General features: G+C 37.4%; 1 protein-coding gene across 6 annotated transcripts in view; it reads left to right on the top strand.

Annotated features, from left to right (window-relative positions):
- Positions 1–12,976, top strand: part of svopl (SVOP-like) — a 54,752-nt gene that overhangs the window by 1,763 nt on the left and 40,013 nt on the right. For 5 of the 6 annotated variants that reach the window (XM_051931787.1, XM_051934847.1, XM_051928695.1 and 2 more), the window contains exon 2: positions 12,009–12,150. In XM_051931787.1, coding sequence (XP_051787747.1) covers positions 12,060–12,150 — 91 coding nt within the window. In that variant the 5' untranslated portion in view covers positions 12,009–12,059. Of the gene's footprint in view, positions 1–12,008; positions 12,151–12,976 lie in introns of those variants that run through there. The other variant, XM_051922218.1, reaches the window with a different exon arrangement.

The following is a 12,976-nucleotide window of genomic DNA, read 5'->3' as shown; positions in this document are numbered from 1 at the left end:
GAGCTTCTGGCATAACAGACCTTTCAGGTTTCTTTTTAGTTATCTAACTTCAATCTAAGGACTATTCTACTGTGACACAGAGTTACAATTATGAATATTCCATTTTCTGTCACTTATAGGGGATTAAACTGAATCTTCCATTATCTACGTTAAGCTATATTAGGTTCAAGTTCAAGCTTAGCAGACTAAGAAAAATTAACCATTAACATTAAGTTAAAGGATTTGGCTCTTATGTGAGTTCTCGCATAAATACGGAAGTAAATCAAAACAAAACCAACCACATGGCACAAACAGTTTACTGTGATTTTGTCTTTCGAGAGGAAACCATCAAAGGTTATTGTGGAAGAAGACAAACGCAGAGGTAGCACACACAGTTGTTGCTTTTTTTTTTTTTTTTCCCCAAATTTTCATATACTGTATATGGTCACTTACAATGTCTGTGTAATCACTAAACTCAGATCACTACTCCACGAATGCCTTGGCTTTAAAAATGGATATATTTGGCAAGATTTTATGCCTTATGCCCCATAGAACTAGCTGTGTATTTTTTAAAACTTAAAAAACGCTTTATTTACAGCATAATTTTGAGCGGCAAATGCATATATGCCATGTTTGTAAAGAAATAACATTGACTTGAAAAATTCCAAACTTATCCTTTAAGAGAAGTCATCACTCTGTGCATAGCAGTTATATCGATTATGAACATCAGAGAAATAATTTCATCTAGTCTCACTAACATGAATATTATATTTTGACATTTTATTCTTGGATGTACATTTTTTAAAATATTGTTTCTTTATTGGCACTTCTTGAGGTATGTGCTTCCTTGTAGAACTATTGTTTCAAAAAGAACAATTTATTTCTGAGAAAGATTCTTTCCATATAAAATAGTTTTTCTCTACTTTGCTTTCTCTGGTTCCTAATATGCTGACAAAATCAATATCTTTAATATGCAGTAGGTGGTTCATTGGTGTAATAGACATAGGGGAGCAGACCTATTCAGGTGGCATTGAACTTAAATTTGGAACCATCACTGGTTGGGATGCCAAGGTCTCAAGAACCCACTATCTAGTTTCAGAACTTGTTCTAGGAAAGAAAAATAAACTGCTGTACAGTGAAGTTATTCTATGTGGAGAGTTTGTTTAAAAATACACATTGGCCTTGAAACATTCAGGTTTATTTTTTTGTAGACAGATTTAAAGCAGGCAGACGGATGCTTCTGGATGTGGGTTAGGTTGGTCAAAAAGAAAACGGCTAAACAAAACATGTTTACTTAACCTTTAGAAGTGCTGATGCAGAAAATCAAGAGACATTTTCTTGTTCTTCAAGTGAAGGTGTATGTCTGCTGCAGGCTTATATGCCAGAGAATTTGACCAATGAATGTGCAGTAACTTTTCATTTTACTGCTGATTCGTTTTGATTCCGTGCACATCACTTAATCCCACCATTGCCGTGGTTGTTAAAAATCGTATATAAGCTATTGGGCTATACATCTGTGCTTGTAAAGCACCTGCAAATGCTGTTAATTGTGGGAGGACATTGTTTGAAAGAAAGATTGTCTGGGTGGTTGGTGTTTCATGCAAGAAAGATTCATTTTGGCCAATTCTACAAGGAAGAAGCATTAGCTGGTTAAACCCATCTCTCATTTTATTGATAGACTTTTGTACAAAGCCTATTGGACAATGCATTTCCAATAAATAATACATGACAGAGTGCAGCATGGTGAGGTAATGACTGGCTGTACAGTACTCTTTTTTTTTTTTTTTTTTTTTTTTTTTTTCTCTCTGTGCTTACATTGAAAGGAATTTGTCAAAGATTAGGCATACAATTAATTTCCTCATTATTCCCTGAAATGAAGAAAATATGTTTATGGTTATAGATATGTATGCCTACTGTCCATATTATGTATATAAACAGAGATGATTCATGTTTTTTTCCCCATGTGGTAAATCAGAAAATGTGTCCAGTACATCTTGGAGTAGCTCTAATGCTGTACACCACCAGTGGAAAACCTTGTTCGTTTTGCTCGGATGCTTCCCTTTTTTGAATAAGGAGATAATTAGAAGGGAGTGGCCGTTTTAAACATTTTGCAGACAAAGAGCAGCAAGTGTTGGTGGATGAAATGAAATGCAGAGGCTTATGTCATGCTGAAATAAAATGTTAAGGTTTTTGTGCATACTTTGAAATGTGTGTCAAAAACAATCTGCATTTTGATATCCATTCCTATTCACTGTCTTTGGGGAATTTTCCTTGTTCTTCCACGCTCATGTGGATTTTCCCCAGTTACTGTACACCTGTTTCCTTTTTCATTCCCAAAAATGTGTGTTGATTTTTTGACTCCATGTGATGCATTGCTATCCTATCAAAAGTCAGTTCCTACCTTTTTATCTAATACTGCTGGCATGGGTTCCAGTGCCCTACAACCCTGAAGTGATGAAGCTTTGAGAAATGAATGAATGGGTGAACTTTAAAATGCAAAATGTAAAATTGAAAAAGTAAATGCAACAACCTAAATTCTTAATTTGTTTGGTTAAATAATGGAAGTATTCACAGAACACTTACAGATTTAAAAGAGGTATGAATGTACTCATTTACTTATATACATACAGTGCATATATGCACCATATATATATATATATATATATATATATATATATATATATATATAATACCAGTGTTCTCCCTAGCGTCTTTGACTAATTAGGTGAGTGCCCGGCTGTCATCTCACATGACATTGCAAGATGACAGCCGCAGATCTAATGATCTGCAGAGATGGCAAGGGACAAGCGGGCGGGTGGGCAAATATTTTAGAAGCAGGATCAGAAGTGGCTAGGGGAGAGGTGCGGCAGGGTGTTTACGATCACTGGATGCTGAACAAGCTAATAATAATAACGGGGATGAGGTCACAGGAGTTCACAAGCAAAGAGTATGGAGAGGTGGCTGTGATATGTTAATTGAAGGTGTTACAAACCTATAACACCTTCTATTAGCATTCAGGATTACAGTGTATGCAGAGTCAGTGTAAATAATAAAATAAAAAATGACTAGTGGAACCAGCCTGTCAGATATCAGAAAAAGGTATCCAGGAAGTGACGTCTCTGTTCTCAGTGTCAGTGCAGCCTGTGTAGTGCTGCTAAGCGTACAGCTGATCTGTTCTTGTTCAGTACATAGCAAACCTATATATAATATATAAGTTTGTGAACCCCTTTTAATTCTTTGGATTTTTGTTTATCATTGGCTGAGCTTTCAAAGTAGCAACATCCTTTTAATATATGACATACCTTATGGAAACAGTAGCATTTCAGCAGTGACATTAAGTTTATTGGATTAACAGAAAATATGCAATATGCATCATGACAAAATTAGACAGGTGCATAAATTTGGGCACCCCAACAAAGATATTACATCAATACTTAGTTGAGCCTCCTTTTGCAAATATAACCGCCTCTAGACGCCTCCTATAGCCTTTGATGAATGTCTGGATTCTGGATGGAGATATGTTTGACCATTCTTCCATACAAAATCTCTCCTGTTCCGTTAAATTTGATGGCTGCCAAGCATGGACAGCCTGCTTCAAATCATCCCATAGATCTTCGATGACATTCAAGTCAGGGGACTGTGACGGCCATTCCAGAACATTGTACTTCTCCCTCTGCATGAATGCCTTTGTAGATTTCGAACTGTGTTTTGGGTCATTGTCTTGTTGGAATATCCAACCCCTGCGTAGTACCTGTACATAACATGATGTAAGCACAAAAGCGGAAATGTGCTTATGCACAAAAAATCCAGATGCATAAATCTGTGCGAACACCAACTTCCACGTTCTTCCGCTCTATAAATCTTAGTCAGCGTGAAAAGTAACTCACGTGCACGCGCCTGCTGTTCCGCCTCAACTCCTCCCAGAATTACGCCTCTTTAAATATGCAAATCAATATAAATAGCCCTTCTGTGAAAAGACAATGGCAAAAGCAAGAGGGAAAATAGAACAATTTCAGCGAATACCAAGTGGAGGCAAAGAAAAACGTACTATTTGTTGATTTAAACAGTGGTATAAACAACAAAAGGAAGTTGATCGAGTGACATAGCGTGTCGGAGAAACTCGAAAGCTCAAGTTCACAAATTCGCACAGTGCCCGAAATAAAAAAAGAAGTCCGATATCAAAGTCGCCATGCAAAGGTGAGTCGTAGCCCACTGTCTGAGTGTTATATGAAAGCTTATTAGGGACAGAGAAAAAAGGCACACAGTGTGAAAAAAGCATGAAATGTCAACTTTAATCTCGAAATTTCCACTTTAATCACATAGTTTATTTTGTCATTAAAGTAGAACATCATAAACTTCATCTTAAAATCGTTTAATTTACTAGTTTCTCAAATCCCATCGTAACTAAAGTAGCATGTTAAATGCTTTGTATTGTATTTGATCTTCTGTGTGGGTGAAACTCTACGTGCTTCCAGGCTTTCTCTTCCTCCGACAGGAAACAGAATCCATCACATTCGTAATATTACAGCTCTCTGAATAATTAAAATACTGAGATGTATACGTGATATCATTTTCATGATGATAGGAGTTAAAGCTTGTTATTAAACATGTGAACACAGTGGCGCAGTGATTGTTCATGTCTCACACAAGATGCTTGCTGCACCATGCACGACCTTCGATGAAATACTTAATTACAGAAGTATTGTCTCTTTCAAACATACTAACCTCCAATTCCTGTCCTTACTTTTCTTTCTCCAAATTCCCAATCACCACACAATCAGCTCTGTAATAGACGTTAAGCCATCTGTAAGCTTAGAACGCCGATTCTTCAAAACTTTAATTATTCTATCCATCTATTCTTCCAGTGTTGCGCCAGCCACAGCAAGAATACAGCGCGAGGCAGGAACAATCCGTGAACGAAGCTCCAGCTCCTCACTAAGCGCTGCAGCACCATGTAGTTAAAGTTAAAGTTTTGTCTGTATAATAAACATATTTTTCTGCATTTCATCTTAAAAATGATATTGTCATCATATGTAAATACGTACTTTATAAAGTGGCTCAGGTCGTGCAATATTATAACTGTATCGCAAGTTTACAGTGAGGTGATTGTACTTATAAATACAAACAGTTCTACAAGGAGCACTTGATGGACTGATTGAGTGTGTTTAGAGTTCTTAGGATGAAAGTGTTTGTGAACTGTGAGGTCCGTACAGGAAAGGCTGTGAAGCGTTTGTCAGATGAGAGCAGTTCAAAAAGCGAATGGCTGAGGCAGCGTGTGCTTGATGCTGTATACTGATTAATTCTCTTTCCAATCAGCTGCTGTACAGCTGTGATTCACACTCAGATACAGTGATTTAAATACTCCGAGTGGTGCAGTGAGAGTAATATGGAAAAAAATGATCCGATATGGCAACCCCTAACGGGAGCAGCTGAAAGAAGATGAAGAATGTGAAGTGAGAGTACGAACGCTAAAGCAGTTATGGTATTTGGAATAGTTTGTTACAATCAGATGCATTAAACTAATAAACAATATGCGGTTAATTTCAGTGTATTTATAAAGCCGCGTCAGGGATGTGGATCTGAAAAAGAAAGGATAACCACACAGGAACAGTAGCACTGCTTTGACGCTGGGTGCCGCCAGTCTGCAAAACTGAGCGGAGAACTTGCGTACGACAGGATATGTGCTACCGTGGAAATGTGCGTGGCTTTACACCAAGTTTAGGTTTTATACATCGCGATTTGAACATGGAAACGTTCTTACGCAACATTTTTGTGCGTACACACCGTTTATACATGAGGCCCCACGTGTTTTTCTTGGAATGCGGTGTTGTTCTTCTGCCATGCAAAGCACTTTTTGTTATGACCAAATAAACTCAATTTTTGTCCAAAGCACTTTGTACCAAAATGAATATGGCTTATCAAAATGAGCATTTGCATACAACAAGCGACTCTGTTTGTGGTGTGAGTGCAGAAAGGGCTTCTTTCTCATCACCCTGCCATACAGATGTTCTTTGTGCAAATTGTGCGGAATTGTAGAACGATGTACAGATACACCATCTGCAGCTAGATGTTCTTGCAGGTCTTTGGAGGTGATCTGTGGGTTGTCTGTAACCATTCTCACAATCCTGAGGATATGCCACTCCTGTATTTTTCTTAGCCTGCCAGACCTAGGTTTAACAGCAACTGTGCCTATGGCCTTCCATTTCCTGATTACTGTACATCCCTTAAAGTTGAAACTGACAGTTTAAACCTCTGAGACAGCTTTTTGTAGCCTTCCTCTAAACCATGATACTGAACAATCTTTGTTTTCAGATCTTTTGAGAGTTGCTTTGAGGATCCCATGCTGTCACACTTCAGAGGAGAGTCAAAGGGAAGCATAACTTGCAATTGACCACCTTAAATACCTTTTCTCATGATTGGACACACCTGTCTATGAAATTCGAGGCTTAATGAGCTAATCCAACCAATTTAGTGTTGTAAGTAATCAGTACTGAGCAGTTACATGCATTCAAATCAGCAAAATTACAAGGGGACCCAAATTTTTGCACAGCCAGTTTTTCACATTTGATTTAATTTCATACAATTAAATGCCGGTACTGCTTCACTAAAAATCTTTGTTTGGAAAACACACCAGTACTCGGATGTTCCTAGGGAATGAAAGACATACCACTGTTATTTTTTTTTGTTGAAAGCAGAGTAAATTATTATGCAGGCTGAGAGGGGTTCCCAAACTTTTTCATATGACATCTATATATATATATAGATACACACACACACAGTTGTTTAAGCATTAGGTGTATTCTGTGTGCAAAAATCCTTGTAGCAGTCACTGTGGTTCCTGTTAAAGTGACCCCATCTGCCGTTCTTATATTTTGTCATATTTGAACCTGTGTCCATATTGCATAAAGTGTGCAGAAACCCATGCAGCACACACTGTGGCCTGAGCAAAAGTTGTGTCACTGAATTGCTGAGGATTTTGTTAAAGTGACCTATCTGCCATTCGTTTTTTTGTTCATATCTTGCCCTGCCGTAGTGCAAGTGTGCATTGAATATCCTACAGGCTCTCACTTTCCCACTCTAAAGTCTTATTCATAGGTACTTCAAATTTTTTCCAAACGTTTTACCAACATGAGTAAAAAAGTGTTCAGGAAACAACACTGCTCGGTTATTTCAGAAAAGAGACGCCACAAACTAATGAAGGTGCAGCATTAACTCCTGATGTGACAATTTCAGACAGACATTGCAGAGGCTGGTCCATCAGGGGAAATCTTTCCAGCACACACTCTGCCAATTGATAAATCTAAGCACCACTTATCCGGCATAAACAAACAATGGTTTAAAGATTTTGATTGGCTAATGGTCAAAGGAAATGGTATGTGGCGCTCATTGTGCATGAAATATTCAAACAAACACCCACCAAGAAGGGAGTTACCGTGGGTAAACGTGCCATGCACAAGAATTTGAAAAGAAAGCTTGCAGGACCATGAAAAAGTAAAATGCACATTGAGTCTTCTGCTGACCTTTTAGGAAAGTGTGTACTAGAGCAAACTGGAATCGGTCAAATTGAAAGATATGTATCTGTTAAAAAAACTTACAGAGAGATGCCTTTGTGGGAGCTTTAAGATCCATGTATTGGTTGGCAAAAAATTAATTGCCACATACAACGTTGTTTGAAAAGCTGTTGTAACACTGTAAAGAATCTCAATGTTGGTATACACTCTGAAAATTTTTTCAGTATTCTGTGTGATGAAACCACAGACATCTCAGTTGTAAAACACTTAATTATTTATATTAAATATGTTTGCCAGGTCACTAAAGATGTCAGAATTAGTTTTGTATCAACCCGCAATATGATTGATAGCAAAGCGGAGACTATAACCAACACACTGAGTGAGACTATGGACCCTCTAGGCTTGAAAACTGCTAATCTGGTTGGACAAGGGTCAGATGGAGCGGCTGTTATGATTAGGAAACAGAAAGGAGTGGCAAAACTGCTTAAAGATAAAACATCTGGGGCCTCTTGTATAAATGGTGCGTATGCACAGAAATGTTGTGTACGAACGTTTCCACGCTAAAATTGTGATGTATAAAACTTAAACTTGGCGTAAAGCCACGCACATTTCCATGGTACCTCATACCCTGGCGCACGCAATTTCTCCGCTCGGTTTTGCAGACTGGCGGCACCCAGCGTCAAAGCAGTGCTAATGTTCCTGTGTGGTCACCCTTTCTTTCTTAGATCCACATTCCTGACGCGGTTTTATAAATACACTGAAACTAACTGCATATTGTTTATTAGTGTAATGCATCTGATTGTAATTAACCTGCAGCAATATAATGGTCCAGGGAATAGCCATAGTATTCCAAATACCATAACTGCTTTAGCGTTGTTACTCTCAATGCATCTTCTTCTTTCAGCTGCTTCCGTTAAGGGTTGCCACAGCAGATCATCTTTTTCCATATTACTCTCACTGCACCATTCGGAGTATTTATATCACTGTATCTGAGTAGGGCATCACAGCAGCAGCTAATTGGAAAGAGAATTATCGGTATACAGCATGAAGCAGACGCTGCCTGTGCCACGGCATAACGTTTCAGAGACTTTCCTTTACGGACTTCGTGGTTTAGAAAAAGTTTCATCCCAAGAACTATAAACGCACTCAATCAGTCCATGAAGTGCTCCTTGTAGAACTGTTTGTACTTATAAGTACAATTACCTCACAGTAAACTTGCACTACAGTTATAATATTGCACAACCTGCGCCACTTTATAAGGTGCGTATTTACATATGATGACGATATCATTTTTAAGATGAAATGCAGCAAAATATGTTGATTATACAAATAAAACTTTAACTTCATTTAAATAATCTGTATTGTTAATAATTAAACATGTGAGGACACGGTGCCGCAGCGCTAGCTAGTTCAGGGATTGTTCCTGCTTTGCATTGTATTCTTGCTGGTGCTGACGCGACACTGGAAGGATAAACAGATAGAATAATTAAACATGTACTACGAAGATATTTCAATGTTCCTTAAAAGTTTTGAAGAATTGGTGTTCTAAGCTTACAGATGGCTTCACGTCTATTACAGAGCTGATTGTGTGGCGATTGGGTATTTGGAGAAAGAAAAGTAAGGACATGAATTGGAGGTTAGTACGTTTGAAAGAGAAGGTACTTCTGTAATAAACTATTTCATCAAAGGTCCCGCATGGCGCAGCAAGCCTCTTGCGTGAGACATGAACAAGCACTGTGTTCCCATGTTTAATAACATGCTTTCATTCCTATCATCATGAACAAGATATCACTTATACATCTCAGTATTTTAATTATTCAGAGAGCTGTAATATCACGAATGCAATGGATTATGTGTCCTGTCAGAGAAAGAGAAAGCCCGTTTAAGAAGCAGGAAGTGATTCACACACAGAGCACATAGAAGATCAAATACAGAACAAAGCATTTAATGTGCTAGTTTAGTTACAATGGGATTTGAGAAACTAGTAAATTAAACGATTTTAAGATAATGTTTATGATCTACTTTAATGACAAAATAAACTACGTGATTAAAGTGGAAATTTTGAGATTAAAGTTGACATTTCGTGCTTTTTTCACACTGTGTGCCTTTTTTTTTCACTGTACCCTAATAAGCTTTCATATGACACTGAAACGTTGGGCTACGAGTTGCCTTTTCACGCTGACTTTGATATGTGACAACTTTTTTATTTCGGGCACTGTGCGACTTTGTGAACTTGAGCTTTCGAGTTTCTCCGACACGCTCTGTCACTCGATCAACTTCCTTTTGTTGCTTATATAACTGTTTAAACCAACAAATAGAACGTTTTTGTTTGCCTCCATTTGGTATTCCATGAAATTCTTCTATTTTTCCTCGTACTTTTGCCATTGCCTTTTCACAGAACGCTGGGCTTAAGGGCTATTTATATTGATTTGCATATTCAAAGAGGCGTAATTCTGGGAGGAGTTGAGGCAGGACAGCAGGCACGTGCATTTATTTCCACACTGAGCGGGATTTATGTAGCGGAAGAAAATGGAAGTTGGCGAACGCGAACGTCATGATATAGTGCGAATTCTACGCACGGCGTTATGCATGAGGCCCATGGTCATCTGCCACTGTGTAAACCACCGATTGGCCCTTGCAAGTGCCATGACATCTTAAGGCACTGAATGACATCGTAAGGCAGCTGTTCTATTTCTTCCAAAATTCTTCAGTTAGGATGGCTGGTTTAACGGAAATCCAAAATATTCTGAACATTCCTCAGATTCAGCTGAAAATGGCCAGTGACACTAGATGGTTGTCATCAGTGTATGATGAGTGTCATAGCTGCACTGGAAAGAGAGGCCACTGAACAAAATGACATCACAGCTGAAGGATTAAGCAGATGTATTAAAACGTACAATTTTGTTTCCTCTCTGATGATGCTTTCAGTCATATTACCTTTGTTGTCCAGCTTATCTAAGGCTTGGCAAAGGCAAGATGTCAATCTTACTGAAATTGAGCCAGTTTTGCTCGCCACAAAATTGTCTATCATGGAGTTGAAAGACACTCCTCGGAGATATTTTCAAAGCCTTCATTATTGTCTGGCAGAAGAATGGTCAGATCTCCACATTGTTTATACACAGAGTGATGTAATGTCATTCAAAACTACAATATATGATAAATACCTTGAGACAGTTGTCAAGCACCTAGATGCAAGATCCCCTGACATGCCAATTATTTCTAGCTTTTCAAAATTTTTCAATGCAGAAACTCATGATTCAAGTGAGTCTGCTGAAATTCTTTTCTATCATTACTCCAAAAATGTTAGCCCTCCAATTTTAAAATATGAAAGTAGCAGGCAAGAATGGACAGTTGCGTCAAAAATGATCAGAAGTCAATCATACAAAGACTTCTGTCCAAAACAGATTTTACTAAAAATGGCAACGACATCAGAACTCAAAGAACTCAGAGTCGTTTCCAAATTTAGCCAAACTAGCTCATATTGGGCTAGTGATACCAGTGAGCACAGCTGAATGAAAGGAGGTTTTCTGCCCTTAAAAGGATCAAGACATGTTTGAGAAATCGCATAAATAATCTCATGCTGATCTCCTTGGAGGGCCCAGATCCTGGGGACTTTGATTATGGGAAAGCTGCAGACAACTGGGCCTCTAGGAAGAAAAGAAGAATAAATATTTAACAGAAGACACTTCTGCATATGCAAGTTGGCTTTGAGGAATATTTTTTAAAATTTTTCTTCATTAGGTTTCCCATAATTTTTTTTCATTGTTTTCACTTTTCTTCCCGACAGCAACAATACTTGGTGCCTCTTGATTTATGTCATAACAATTGTTATTGTTAAAATTTTTGTTAGGGTGGCAGGATCCTGAATTGGATACTTCTTAAATTTAATAAAAATATTCTGGCACAAGTGTCAAACCTTAAAAAAGGAAGTCATATTGAGCTTTGGAAATTAATTAATAATGATTAATTAATAAAAATAGTGCACATTTAATTTTCCCCACCACCAAATTTCCCCGTCCCGCCCCACCCGGATACTTTTTCATGCCACCCGACTGGAAAAAATTTCTGGGGAGAACAGTGTATGCACAAAACCTTTGTTATTTGGTAATAAACATATTAAACTGGAGTCCAAGTGCTATTAGGTGGGCATACCATAAGATGTGCCACTATCTTTTTTTACAATGAAACAGTTAGGACTTTCGGTCTATTACCAAAGAAAGTATTCTTTCATATGTGCACTTAGAAAAAAAATAGATGTAATGAGATAGCCATTTTTTTATTAATTGCCAGAAAAGAGTGGATCGGTGATGTCACTGGTCTAGTTTTGCATTGAGGAAGAAATCAGAATTCCAAGAATCTTTATGGCTTTGCTGCACTTGGCCAGCCCATCTCATAATTGCTGTGTTGACAGAATTTCTATAACTTGTTATTTTCATTGGTGTACTTTATTTGTTGAATAGCAATGGTATTGACAACTGTGAAACTAATGTTTTTCTTATTACAATTTATGCTTCTCAGATCTATAGAAACTGGCATGAAATATCTGAGTGCAATAGGAAGGACACAGCAATGTTCCAAAAACAAAATAAAGATGAGCAGTTGGTCAGTGCCATTCATCTGGAAGAATTTGACCAAGAAACCAAGAAATCCCCTAGCCCGGGTATGGATTTTTTTTTTGTTTGCATTTAAGAGCATCTTCTGAAACTGCTAGTTGCTAGAATGAATGTTATGATACTGATTTTTCTAATATGACTTCTTTAATGGTGGTTAGATGAAGAATACTTTTAGAATTGCACTCCCAGTTCATCTAATTCATTTTACTTTCAGCCTACTTTTTCTGTTGAGGATCACTTTGCTCTAGCATTGAATCTTAAAACAAATTAAGTAGGTTTTACTAGTTAAGAGTGTGTAACTGGGCCTTTGTACCTGGTATGTGTGTATGTAAATGTACAGACTACAGTCTGCCTTGATATTTGAAATACCTGGAACCTGTTCACAACTATACCTAAAAGAAGAAAATTTCAGTGTGCAACTGAACAAAAAACAAAAAAATTATTTCAAATATAGGTGTAGAAAGTGAGCTTGTTGATGATGTTTTTTTTAATAGTGGGGTTTAATACACAGTCACATATGCAAGTGTTTTAAGTTTGTCAAATTTTTCTCTGAACAAATTGGGTTTTAAAGAAACATTGTTAATTATAAATTTCTTATCTCAAGTGGGTGTGTATATTTAGGCTAGAATTAGATTAATTTTCTTTATTTTCAGACTGCGATATAATATGCAGTTGTTTAGAGTCAGAAATTACTTAAGAGGTCACAAAAGAGGTATTTAATTCTGCCTTCAGTATAGGCTGATCTTTAATATTTAGGTAGATCTCCAATATGAAAGTTAGATATAACTTCAAAGAACTAAAATGTTGTAGTCATCAGTGATTTGTTTATACATCTCTGACATTTACTAAGTGACATTTTACTGCTTTTATTTA

This window comes from Erpetoichthys calabaricus, chromosome 1 (assembly GCF_900747795.2).
Source record: "Erpetoichthys calabaricus chromosome 1, fErpCal1.3, whole genome shotgun sequence".
NCBI classification, from domain to species: Eukaryota; Metazoa; Chordata; class Cladistia; order Polypteriformes; family Polypteridae; genus Erpetoichthys; species Erpetoichthys calabaricus.
The sequence above is the reverse complement of the archived record's forward strand: the minus strand, read 5'-3'. Positions and strand labels throughout refer to the sequence as shown.